Source organism: Bubalus bubalis, chromosome 3 (genome assembly GCF_019923935.1).
Source record: "Bubalus bubalis isolate 160015118507 breed Murrah chromosome 3, NDDB_SH_1, whole genome shotgun sequence".
NCBI lineage: Eukaryota > Metazoa > Chordata > Mammalia > Artiodactyla > Bovidae > Bubalus > Bubalus bubalis.
The window spans coordinates 85508708-85521485 of record NC_059159.1 but is presented as its reverse complement, the minus strand read 5'-3'; the positions used below and the strand labels follow the sequence as shown (position 1 = coordinate 85521485).

The 12778-nt window shown below is 42.6% G+C and overlaps 1 protein-coding gene across 1 annotated transcript; it reads left to right on the top strand.

Annotated features, from left to right (window-relative positions):
* Nucleotides 1–1462: 1462 nt before the first annotated feature.
* On the top strand, nt 1463–2061 carry LOC102415114 (interferon alpha-B-like). The gene has a single exon (XM_006055512.4). The coding sequence runs from the start codon at nt 1463–1465 to the stop codon at nt 2030–2032; it is 570 nt and encodes a 189-aa protein (XP_006055574.4). The 3' UTR covers nt 2033–2061.
* Nucleotides 2062–12778: the final 10717 nt, after the last annotated feature.

Here is a 12778-nt window from a genome sequence, read left to right as displayed (position 1 = left end):
TATACGACTCAATGCCAGGAAAACAAACAACCCAATCAAAGAGTGGGAAAAAGACCTAAATAGTCATTTCTCCAAAGAAGACATATAAGTGGCTAAGAAACTCATGAAAAGATGCTCAATATCACTCATTATTAGAGAAATGCAAATCAAAACCACAATGAGATATCACCTCACACAGGTCAGAATGGCCATCATCAAAAAGTCTACAAACAATAAATGCTGGAGAGGATGTGGAGAAAAGGGAAAGCTCTTGCACTGTTGGTGGGAATGTAAATTGATACAGCCACTACAGAGGATGGTAAGGAGACACCTTAAAAATTAGGAATAAAACTACCATATGACCCAGCAATCTCCCTAGGCATATACCCTGAGGAAACCAGGGTTGATAAAGACACATGTATCCTATTGTTCATTGCGGCACTATTTACAATAGCTAGAACACGGAAGCAACCTAGATGTCCATTGATAGATGAATGGATAAAGAAGTCGTGGTACATATATACAATGGAATATTACTCAGCCATAAAAAGGAACGCATTTGAGTCAGTTCTGATGAGGTGGATGAACATAGAACCTGTTATACAGAGTGAAGTGAGTCAGAAAGAGAAAGCTAAATATCATATTCAAACACACATATATGGAATACAGAAAAATGGTACTGAAGAATTTATTTGCAGAGCAACAATGGAGAAACAGACATAGAGAATAGACTTATGGACATGGGGAGAGGGGACAGGGTGAGATGTATGGAGAGAGTAACATGGAAACTTACATTACCATATATATATTAGATAGCCAACGGGAATTTGCTGAATGGCTCAGGAAACTCAACAGGGTATCTGTTGAGTTTCTCAGCTCTGTATCAACCTAGAGGGGTGGGATGGGGAGGAAGATGGGAGGGAGTTTCAAAAGGGAGGGGATATATGTATACCTATGACTGATTAATGTTGAGGTTTGATAGAACACAACAAAATTCTGTAAAGCAATTATCCTCAATAAAATAATAAATTAAAAAAATCAGTAGCTTTCACATTTAAGCTATAGCTTAAAATTTTATGTAATTCTCTACACTGAATACAAAGAGTAAGATTTACACTTCCTTTTTCTATGTACAGAGAAAAGATATCCATAGAGTACATAAAAACATACCCAGTATATCTGTGGTATCAAAATTTCACAGTCAGGGCACCTAAAATACATCTAAAAAGGCTCTGTGGTCAGAAGAAAGAAGAGCAACATGAAAAAAAATGAAAGATTGAGAAATGTTGCCTTAACCCATTTGGAGAGTGCAAAATGAAAAGCAAAAACAGAAGTAGAAAGTAAGAAGAGGGAACTTTCAGAAAATGGAAACCATGGGCTCCTACTTAAGACACAGGCCTGAAGGAAGGTCTTCAGAGAACCTAGAGAGCAGATTTACAGAATCACCCACCTCCCCAGGCCAGAAGCATCTGCAAGGTCCCCGATGGCCCCAGCTTGGTCCTTACTTCTGGCCCTGCAGCTGCTCAGCTGCAACGCCATCTGCTCTCTGGGTTGCCACCTGCCTCACACCCACAGCCTGGCCAACAGGAGGGTCCTGATGCTCCTGCAACAACTGAGGAGGGTCTCCCCTTCCTCCTGCCTGCAGGACAGAAATGACTTCGCATTCCCCCAGGAGGCGCTGGGTGGCAGCCAGTTGCAGAAGGCTCAAGCCATCTCTGTGCTCCACGAGGCGACCCAGCACACCTTCCAGCTCTTTAGCACAGAGGGCTCGGCCACCACGTGGGACCAGAGCCTCCTGGACAAGCTCCGCACGGCACTGGATCAGCAGCTCACTGACCTGCAAGCCTGTCTGAGGCAGGAGGAGGGGCTGCGAGGGGCTCCCCTGCTCAAGGAGGACTCCAGCCTGGCTGTGAGGAAATACTTCCATAGAATCACTCTCTATCTGCAAGAGAAGAGACACAGCCCTTGTGCCTGGGAGGTTGTCAGAGCAGAAGTCATGAGAGCCTTCTCTTCCTCAACAAACTTGCAGGAGAGATTCAGGAGAAAGGACTGACACACACCCGGTTCAACATGGAAATGATTCTCATGGACCAACAGACCACACTTCCTCCTGCACTGCCATGTGGAAGACTCTCATTTCCGCTGTCATCATGCACTGAACTGAATCAATTTGTTGAATATTTCCTGGAATATTAAGTGACATTATCTTCTACTCTACCGTCACTTGTTCCTCACAGATGCCAAAGCTGGTCTATCTACTTATTCACTGCCTGGACCATTATTTATCTAATTTAGTATTTATTTATCTATTTATAAATATTTAAATGATCTTGTTGGTATAATATTATATATGTGTATTTATGGGAAAATGTATATTTTGTATTTAGTTTATGATTTTTCTTCATTCACTAAATTATTACTGTAAAAAACTTACTTTGTTTTTTCCCTAAAACACCAAGCCTGAATGGCATCTTGATTAAAAAAATGCATTTTGTAAATCCTTGACCCTTGTTTAGGATTTGGATATTAAAAGTAAAAAATCACAAGCTCTACCTATGTTGTTTGTTGCTCTGAGGACCTCGAAGTGACCATAACTACTCCAATACATTTTGTAATTTTTTCAAAAGGAAAGTAACCTAAAAGCAATGATCCAAAAATTCCATGCTTCAGGATTTGATGAGGGCTTGGGAAGGGCTTTCTGCCTCTTGTTGGTTGTCAAAGTTGTTTCCCTGGAAAGTGGTAGAGATGCTTGAAGAGATGGTGGTCAGTTGGCGAGAGGTCAGGTGAATATCTTACCTTTACACTCAAATATCACAGTCATTCACTTCCTCCCAGTGTAGGAATCCCCAGCATGGTCTTCTCATTCACTCTGCATGAAGGTGTCCTCTTCATTCATATAGCTGTTTCATTCTCCATTATGGTTTCTGGTTGTCAATTTTCCTTTAAGACTGCAAAGCCACCAACTGAAAGCAGAACCTGAGTGAAACTTCTAGATTTGTCAGGCAGTCCCCTATGAGTTCACCTGCTCTGCCTGCCAAGCACTGCAGGTCCAGACTGTCCCGCCTCAAAGAAAAACACGGTAAATAGACGGAACCCCGCACCACAGTGAACAATGGTGGAGACTCCAGGGCCTCCTCTGTGCTTCTACCTGGCTCTTCCACGTGCTGATTACACTAGGAGGAGCTTGCCTGGGTCAGGAGTCTCATTTGCTCAAAAAGCCCAAAGCGCAGGAAACTTGGAGTTAAAAGTCAGCAGCAGTTTGAGAACTCGGAAGGAGAACAGAGAAGTTTAAAGTGTTCCCTGGAACAGCGGCAGGTCCTCAGGACATGAACAACACAGATGAGCTGCACTGGGGCAAGAGGGCCACTCCTGTCACAGCTCCAGACACGTTTCCTCCTTAGGACCCAGCAAGGTATCTCAGAGCAGAGCAAGATGTACCTGGGGACAATGCAATCCATGAAGTTCTTAAATTCCTCCATAATGTCTTTGCATCTTTGACAGACAAAATCAAATGATCTTGAATAAAAGAGTCACAGGCAGGCCTTTAGAACATTCATTAACAATGGGACAGAGCCATCCTCCCAGGACATAGGTCAGTAATGTACAGACTGGAAGATGGCAATTTCTCAAAGTAACAAAGATCTTTGTGGAAATTCGTGTACTTAATGTAGGCAATTTGAAGGAGGGCATTGATGGATCAGTCATCTTTCTTTATTACTTTATTACTGGTAAAAGTATCATTTTATTAACAAATTATTTTCTAAATAACTTTTCAATGTCAATTCTATACTGTTAATGATATTTAATAAGTTGATCTAGAAATTAAAAAAAAAGATAACTACATAAGGCATTGAGGCTTACTTCACAAGTCAAGCCAGTCTCTCCCTGCTAAGGAGAAAAATCTTCACAGCTTCTGTCTAGGAGGCACATATGTTTTTCCCTCTTTGTCACACACAGGCCTCCTCAATAGCCACATCCTGACCAGAAGCTGGAAAACAAGGAGCAGAGGTTCTTCACTGGACTCGACAGCAGGATGACCCCTCTGGAGTGGAGGTGAGCAATGCAGGTGTCCTCCTTTAGAATGAGAACAGCAGGTTGTGGGGGTTCATTTTTTCAGGAGGACTTGCTGAGGACTACAGGCTGGAGGTCAGCCTCTCTTCTGCTCTAAGGTACTGCTCCACGGATGTCGGGGAGGTCAGTATGCATGTGATTTTGGTGAAGGGGTGACGTGCAGATAAACTCACATCTTGGGAGAATGTGGCTGAGAATCAGGAGGAACAGATGTCTCTCTGAAGGATTTAAGAGCTTTTCTACCCATGAGAAGGTGCAAAATTGGGTTCATAAATTTCCTCTGGAAATTATCTAACTCTCTGCTGACCTGCTGTGTCAGTTTTCCCAGAGCACAGAGTGCCTCGTTCCTAATCTCCATCCTGAACTCCTATCAGGGTGTGTTGGAGGTCAGGGAATGCAGTGAGTAGTAACTTCTTTCTGCAGAACCTGCTGATGAAAGATGTTTTCATTGTCATCCTGAAGGAGCAAGGTCAGAGCTCATGTGGCGAGAAACTATTGGATGTTTTTTCTTTGTACTAAAACTCACAAGAAAGGTCAAGAGTTTAAAATACATAGAAAAGAGGGCTCACTTCTAGTAGGGGTAATAAAGTTATTTCACTATATTTCATTGAGGAAACCACTCATAAAAGCTTAGAATTCCTTCTGCGCAGCTTGTGTGATCGGACTTCCCCAGCTAGGGATTGAAATCAGGTCACAGCGGTGAAAGTGCTGGATCCTAACCACTAGCCAGTGAGCAAACACCTGCTTTTGTTTTTTTTTTTTTTCTTAAGCTGGCAGAACAATCTATTCCCTTCTAACTAGTTAATAGTGATCTCATCTATTTAAATTAAATCTTAGTTCTGCTGACTTCAGACCACACCCTGTGGCCCTACAAAACAATAGATAGTGGCCCTTTGGCATTTGAAATGGATTAAGGGGTCTTTGTCATCTCATTCTCCTCCTCGCTTATTTCATTGGTTCCTTAATGTTATGTTGATTTGCACCTTTCTTTTTATTTTTTTAATGAGATCCTTCAGATAAATCAAAGCCCCCAAGGTTTGCCCTTGAATCTTTGCTACTATTGGAATAGTTCATTTGTCCAGATTTATATTTTTCTCCAGGATTATAAGAAAGTGTGACCTAAGAGTTAATGAGAGGATTCAGTTAAAATTGTAAAGTACTTGGAAAGTGGCTAGTCCGTTAGTAGCAAGCAATAAAATTCAGTGATTATTTTAATATCATAATTACTATTTCCCTGATTAAGATCAGGGTCTTTTGGAATCATTTAATACCAATTCCTTTTAGCTTTTCTTAAAGCATCTTCTCATTGCCTGGGTGGATTTGTTACCTAGGCAGATGCTCAGGAAGGTTGGGCTCCAAGACACTGCCAAAGAGGATTAGTGTTCTAGCAATTCGCATTCTAGTTGTTCACCTCTTGTTAGGTGGTGGGGTTGACTTCTTCCTTCTCTCCTGAAACTAATCCTACATGGATTAATTGAAAGAAAACTGAGATAGCTGATCTTCTGAAGCAAAGGGCAGTCAATTGACCCAGGATTTGGCCTTCGTTGAGCTTCTGTCAGAAGCAGCCATGCCCCAAGCTCCGTGTTGTTCGTACTGGCCTCATGCTTCCCCTCTGCCACAGCCTCATCCCAGGCTGTGCTGCATTGAATTTGCTAATTCAGAATAAGTCATTCTATCAGGGGAAACCACTTCCCTTCTTTCAGACATTCAGAATATATTAGTTTTCTCTTTGCCCACAAAACAACTGTGGACTTTTACTTTCTAGGAAAGTGTCAAAGGAAAACAACAAGAACAAAAAAAACTAAAGTTTGAAATGATAGAGCCACAGCCCCTCTGCCTTTCTTTGCTTTATTGTTCTTAACTCAACATGAATTAGAAGCAGAGCAGAAGCAGCAAGACAAATCCTGACCAACAAGTCAGTAAAAGAATGTAGAAACTTTAAGTCAAAAATTACACTGTGGAAAATTCTGAAAGAGATGGGAATAGCAGACCACTTGAGCTGCCTCTTGAGAAACCTGTATGCAGGTCAGGAAGCAACAGTTAGAACTCGACATGGAGCAACAGACTGGTTCCAAATAGGAAAAGGAATAGGTCAAGGCTGTATATTGTCACCCTGCTTATTTAACTTCTATGCAGAGTACATCTTGAGAAACTCTGGGCTGGAAGAAGCACAAGCTGGAATCAAGATTGCCGGGAGAAATATCAATAACCTCAGATATGCAGATGACACCACCCTTGTGGCAGAAAGTGAAGAGGAACTCAAAAGCCTCTTGATGAAAGTGAAGGAGGACAGTGAAAAAGTTGGCTTAAACCTCAACATTCAGAAAACGAAGATCATGGCATCTGGTCCCATCACTTCATGGGAAATAGATGGGGAAACAGTGTCATACTTTATTTTTTGGGGCTCCAAAATCACTGCAGATGGTGACTGCAGCCATGAAATTAAAAGATGCTTACTCCTTGGAAAGAAAGTTATGACCAACCTAGATAGCATATTGCAAAGCAGAGACATTACTTTGCCAACAAAAGTCCATCTAGTCAAAGCTATGGTTTTTCCTGTGGTCATGTATGGATGTGAGAGTTGGACTGTGAAGAAGGCTGAGCGCCAAAGAATTGATGCTTTTGAAGTGTGGTGTTGGAGAAGACTCTTGTGAGTCCCGTGGACTTCAAGGAGATCCAACCAGTCCATTCTGAAGGGCATCAGCCCTGGGATTTCTTTGAAAGGAATGATGCTAAAGCTGAAACTCCAGTACTTTGGCCACCTCATGCAAAGAGTTGACTCATTGGAAAAGACTCTGATGCTGGGAGGGTTTGAGGGAAGGAGGAGAAGGGGACGACAGGATGAGATGGCTGGATGGCATCACTGACTCGATGGACGTGACACTGAGTCAACTCCAGGAGTTGGTGATGGACAGGGAGCCTGGCGTGCTGCAATTCATGGGGTCACAAGGAGTCAGACACGACTGAGCGACCGAACTGAACTCAACTGAAAGCCAGGAATTTAAAGTACTGTTGTGGCATAAGGAAAATATTTGAATTTGATGTGAGTTGAAGACTTATACATTTTAAAACATTTTCCAACCAATTAACATTACAGGAGAAAATAACCATTTATATTAATGTTAAATGAAATAATTTTCCCTTTACCTAGGAGCTTCTTTTTAAGTCTCAGTTTTGTCCCCAAGTCTTCCCACTGGAGGGTCCCAATATCTAGTAGATTCACGGCCAGATTGTAGATACCTTTCCCCTTTCCCTGAATTACTGCTTTTCCCCATAAACAAGGGCTTCCCTTGTGAATCAGCTGGTAAAGATCTGCCCGCAATGAGGGAGACCTGGGCTCATCAGTCCCTGAGTTGGGAAGACCTCCTGGAGAAGGGAAAGGCTACCCACTTCAGTATTCTGGCCTGGAGAATTCCATGGACTGTATAGTCCATGGGGTCGCAACGAGTCAGACACGACTGAACGACTTTCACTCACTCCAGAACAATCCTGAATCTGAAAACATACCACAACATGCTGTGATTTCCAGCCGTCAATCGCAGTATAAAAGGGCACCGGTGGAACCCCTCTGGCTAAAATCTTCTCCCAGGAAGGGGAGGATGGACGCAATGGTAACTTACCTAGAATTTGGAGGTGCAGAAATCAAAGGCTCTGAGCGATGCGGTGCAAAGCTCGCCTGGGCAGTGGGGCCCGAAAAGGAAGTTTCCTCTCTGTTCCCGCGGCCCCAAGCTCTCCCTGGGCCCCGGCGGCGCCTCGCTCCGGTCGCGGCTCCTGCCAGGGCGACCCGCTTGTTGTCCCCGTGGATCTGATACCCCAGGTGGCAGCGCTGTACCAGGAGGCGGGTGCCGCTGAGTGGGCGGTGCCGGTCTGTCAGTTACTGAGAGATCGGCCGCCCCCTTCCGGCCGCTGTGGTGCAGCAAAAGGAGTTTGGAGGGTTCCCGAGTTTAGTGCAGGACCTGAACTATCTCACAGAAGCCCAGGGGAAGTGCTGAATTTCTGGACTCCTGGTCTCCCTGCTGATGGCAATGGGGAGGCTGTGCTCCATCCCTCACATTTCACCCCTTAGCTTAGGTCGTCTTTTATTCTTTTTGTCATTTCCCAAATTCATATAATTTGGAAGCAAATGTTTGTTGCTGAACCATGAAAGACACCAGGATTCTTGGTCTCCAGAGAAGAAGAATTCAATCCAGGGCCAGTGATGAGGTATGATCGCTCAGAACTTTTGTGTAATAAAGTTTTAGTAAAGTATAAAAGAGATAGAGAAAGCTTCTGACATAGACATCAGAAGGGGGCAGAAAGAGTGCCCCATGCTAGTCTTCAGCCAGATGTTATATAGCTACTGATGCTGCTGCTAAGTAGCTTCAGTCGTGTCTAACTCTGTGCGACCCAATAGATGGCAGCCCACCTGGCTCCCCGTCCCTGGGATTCTCCAGGCAAGAACACTAGAGTGGGTTGCCATTTCCTTCTCCAATGCATGAAAGTGGAAAGTGAAGTCGCTCAGTTGACTCCTAGCGACCCCAGGGACTGCAGCCTACCAGGCTCCTCTATCCATGTGATTTGCCAGGCTAGAGTACTGGAGTGGTGCCATCACAGTCTGCTAATTAGACAAAGGAAATGTCTCAAAACCCAGAAAATGGCACCAGGCCCCTCACCCACAACATGCATTGAGATAACATTGGCACCAGGTGAGTTATCCCCAGCCATAAAACCATTGACATGAATCTTGAAGAAAGGCAGATTTCAAAACAAATATACAGTTTCATTAACACAGATTAGGAGAACACTGTATGAGTATAACATACTGGTTTGTCAAGTCGGTTCTGAGCCTTTAGGTGGAACTGACTTGAACACAGAGTCTAGAGTAAATACACAGTACATTATCAGCTTAAGACAAACATTTCCATAAGAAAAATGCATTGGTTAGCTCAAGGTATGGGAAAAGTTAAGTTCAAGTGGAACCAGCTGTCATTATGGCAACACAGAAGTTTAAGAGAAACCTCTTTCTAAATGTGTACAGAGAAGGGGAACAAATATAACACCAGTTTTTTCCTCCTGCCACTTAAGAGAGACAGAAAAAATGTCTGACACTTGCAGCCTGTTTCCTCTGTTTGGAGACCCCTGGCCTTCCTGTCTGTTACCCTCTCAAAAGCATTACATTCACAAAGCCATCAGCTTGGTGTTTTCTACAGAGGATTCACCGAAATGTTTGTAATCCAATCTCCTGCTGGGGTCATAACTCATAAGGAAATTGTCCATCATGTATCTCTAATTTATGGTGAGGATTCATTGAACAATCTATATGAATCATCTTGGACAGTTAAATATGATTATTTTATAATTATTAGAATTATTAATTTTGTCAATCACATTTAGACTTTCAGTAATATCTACCAGTTGATAATTTCATTTTGCTTCTTATACAAAATAATCAGATATGTTGTAAATCGCTCAGCTTATCTAGAATTGGAGGTAGATGTGAACTAATGGAAATAAGAGGTTTGTAACATCGAGGTATGAAACAACAAGGGTGCATCTTGTGTTAGAAATAAAATAGGAAATTAAGTGAGGGCTCAGCACATGCAGTGTGCGCAAGTGTTACAGTCTAGATAAGCAGTTTGGAATCTGACGTATTAGGTTTTGAAAACTGGATTTGCCATTTCATTATTAGATTATTTTATTCAAATAAAGTCTTAGCGGGAGGCTCTTCGAAACAAAGATATTACCTGGGTTTCAACTCTGTTGGAAGGAGTGCGTGAGCCCCTCACAAAGGCTAAGGAGTTTGTAGTTGTTGTCACTGTCATTTTTGATAAGCACTGATAGTCTGTGGAATTTGTCTGGCAGGTCCTTGGTAATCATGTCCACGGTAGTCTTGTAACATTTAATTAGTAATCAATTCAGGATAGATGTGCCATAAAAAGTGAGGGCAGCATCAGGGAATGTGTTCTTACTCCTCAATAGTATCAAGAATGAAATAGATCCTAATGAATCCTTGCCATAAACACAACACCTTGGTATCTCTTACTACCATGTTACAGACTGAATGTGTGTGTGTTCTCCAAATTCATATATTGAAACCCTACCCCTTGACTTCCCTGGTGATCCAGTGGCCAGGACTCCATGCTCCCAAAGCAGGGAGCCTGAGCTGGATCTCTGGTCAGGAAACTAGATTCTGCATGACAAGCAAGACTTCCCATGGCTTAAGTAAAAATCCTGCATGAAACAACCAAGATCCAAGAACCAGCATACATTGACTAAGACATGCTGCAGCCAAATCAACACATAAAATAAATATTTTAAAAATTCTTTAAAAACCCGCAGAAACCCAACCCATCAATGTGATAGTATCAAGAGCTGGAATATTAGGGAGATCCTGAGGGTTAGTAATCAATAAAATTCAGTTATTATTTTTAATGTCATAACTACTATTAGCTAGACTATGATCAGGATCTTTTGGAATCATTTAATTCCCTTTCATTCTAGTTATTTCAAAGCATATTCTCTTTGCCTAAGTGGATTTATCACCTACGCAGATGCTCAGCAAGGCTGGTCTTGGCGACCCTGCCAGAGAGGATTAGTGTTCGAGCAACTGGGGCTCTGATTGCCTGTCTCTGGTAAGCTTGTGTGTGTGACTTCTTCCTTCTCCCCTTATACTGATCACATGCTGATTAAAAAAAAGAAAAATTAGGTGGCTGGTCTTACAAAGCTGACGGCAGTCAACAGATCAAGGACTTGTCCTTCTTTCAGCTTCTGTAAGAAGCAGCCCTGTCCTAGCCTTTGTGTTGTTCATATTGGCCTCATCGTGTCCCTCTGCCTCAGACTTGTCCCCAGCTGTGCTGCACTGCAGTTTGCTAACTCAGAGCACGTCACTGGGTCAGGGGAAAACCACTTCCCTTCTTTCATATTCATCACATTGAAACTTACTCTTGTTTTCTTGTTGCCCACAAAAAACACACACACAAAAAAAACAACAACAAAAAAAACTGGGCAATTTTACTTTCTAGAAAAGTTGCAAAGAGAAACAAAAAAATCTGACATCTTGAAAGTGATAGAGATGCAACCCCTCTGGCTTTCTTTACTTCCCTTGTTGTTCTCGCTTCATCATGAGTTGCAACCACAAGAACGAGACAAATCTTGTCCAATAAGTCAGTCAGTTCAATTCAGTTCAGTCACTCAGTCGTGTTCGACTCTTTGCAACCCCATGAACTGCAGCACACCAGGCCTCCCTGTCCATCACCAACTCCCAGAGCCTACCCAAAATAAGTCACTAAGTGAATATAAAAAGTTTAAATGAAAAATTACAAGGAAAGAAGACTATTTCTCCTGATCCAGTAGGTTGGGTCTCACTGCCCTGCATTCTCAGAGGAACAGAGATGCCTGGTGGAATCAACTGCCTGAATGAACAACTGTAACTCACTAGATTCTGTGACATAAGCTTCCAATAAGAGACAACACCAATACTGAATCTCCATCCTCCAGCTCAGAAAGTTTGAGCAGAACAAGTGTCGAACAGTTTAAGTAAAAGAGTTGAATAATAAAAACTATACTTAGCAGGGTAGATATTATTTATCTACTAAAAGCAAAATAACTGCAGTTGGAAATTCCTCTACCAACTTGCACAAATGCACTTTTGCTCTCAAGGACTGAGCTTTGCTGACACTTTGGACACCTGGGGAAACGGGTCAGAGAAGAGGAGGTCACCACTGAGAACTAGGGTCCTTCACACAAACACTGCAGGTGAGAGTTGATGGTTCAGGAAGACGATTTATTTTCCCAACAAGTAAACAAGCCCTCCACAGAAAGGACATTTTTGAGTCCTCAGGATGTGGTGAGCCTGCCCTAAGGGAGGGAGTCCAGCAGGTGAGCAAGGGGACTCTGTCACTCCAGAGGACAGGGGGTGGCTCCATGTGATCTCTCCTTTGTGAGTGAGATGCTGCTGGGGAAATACAGTTATCCTGGAATTAGAGTCTCCCCACCCATATTATCTGAAAAAAACCAGAATTCTTAGTAGGGGTATTGGCCAGGCCAGCAAAGGACAATAGGTCTCCAGTATGAAAATGGTGGAAAGCAAGCGTGATGTCTGTAATAGTCCTGACTTCGTGGTTCCCTGAAGCACAACCACATGCAACTGCAGGAACGTGTTCTAGAAGGAAAAGAAACATGGGAGGAGCTCATGGACTCATAATAATCAGCCTCTTCTCTAGATCAAACACTAAAGAAAACCCATCCTTTGTTTCAAACAGTTTATTTGCTAGAGTGACATGGTAAATCCCTGATAAATACAGAACCTGCCTTCCTAAGTAAAGTAAGAAACAGAAATTGAGCCTAGGATCAGGGCCAAAAATGTGTTCATGGAACAGAGAAGAGCTACATTTACATATGAAAGAGAAAGAGTGGTAATGTTTGTACTTAGAAACCTACATCATTTCTGATGTAAGACAAAGATCTTTCTCATTTGGTTGATAAATATCCATTTGGATGGGTACATTTGAAGTTATTGGGAAATAGATAAAATTAATAGTTTAGATTGATGACAATTTCTTTGACCATATTCAGAATACATAAATGAAAAGCAAAAAAGGAAGTAAAAGTGTATAGAAACGACTAGAAAATGAAAATTACCGTGTTCCCTATTTAATGGCCTTGCTTAGAAAGCATGGCATCAGAGAACCTACCTCAAGGTTCCACCAGACGCCATCTCAGCCAGCCCAGCAGCAGCGTCATTGTCCCC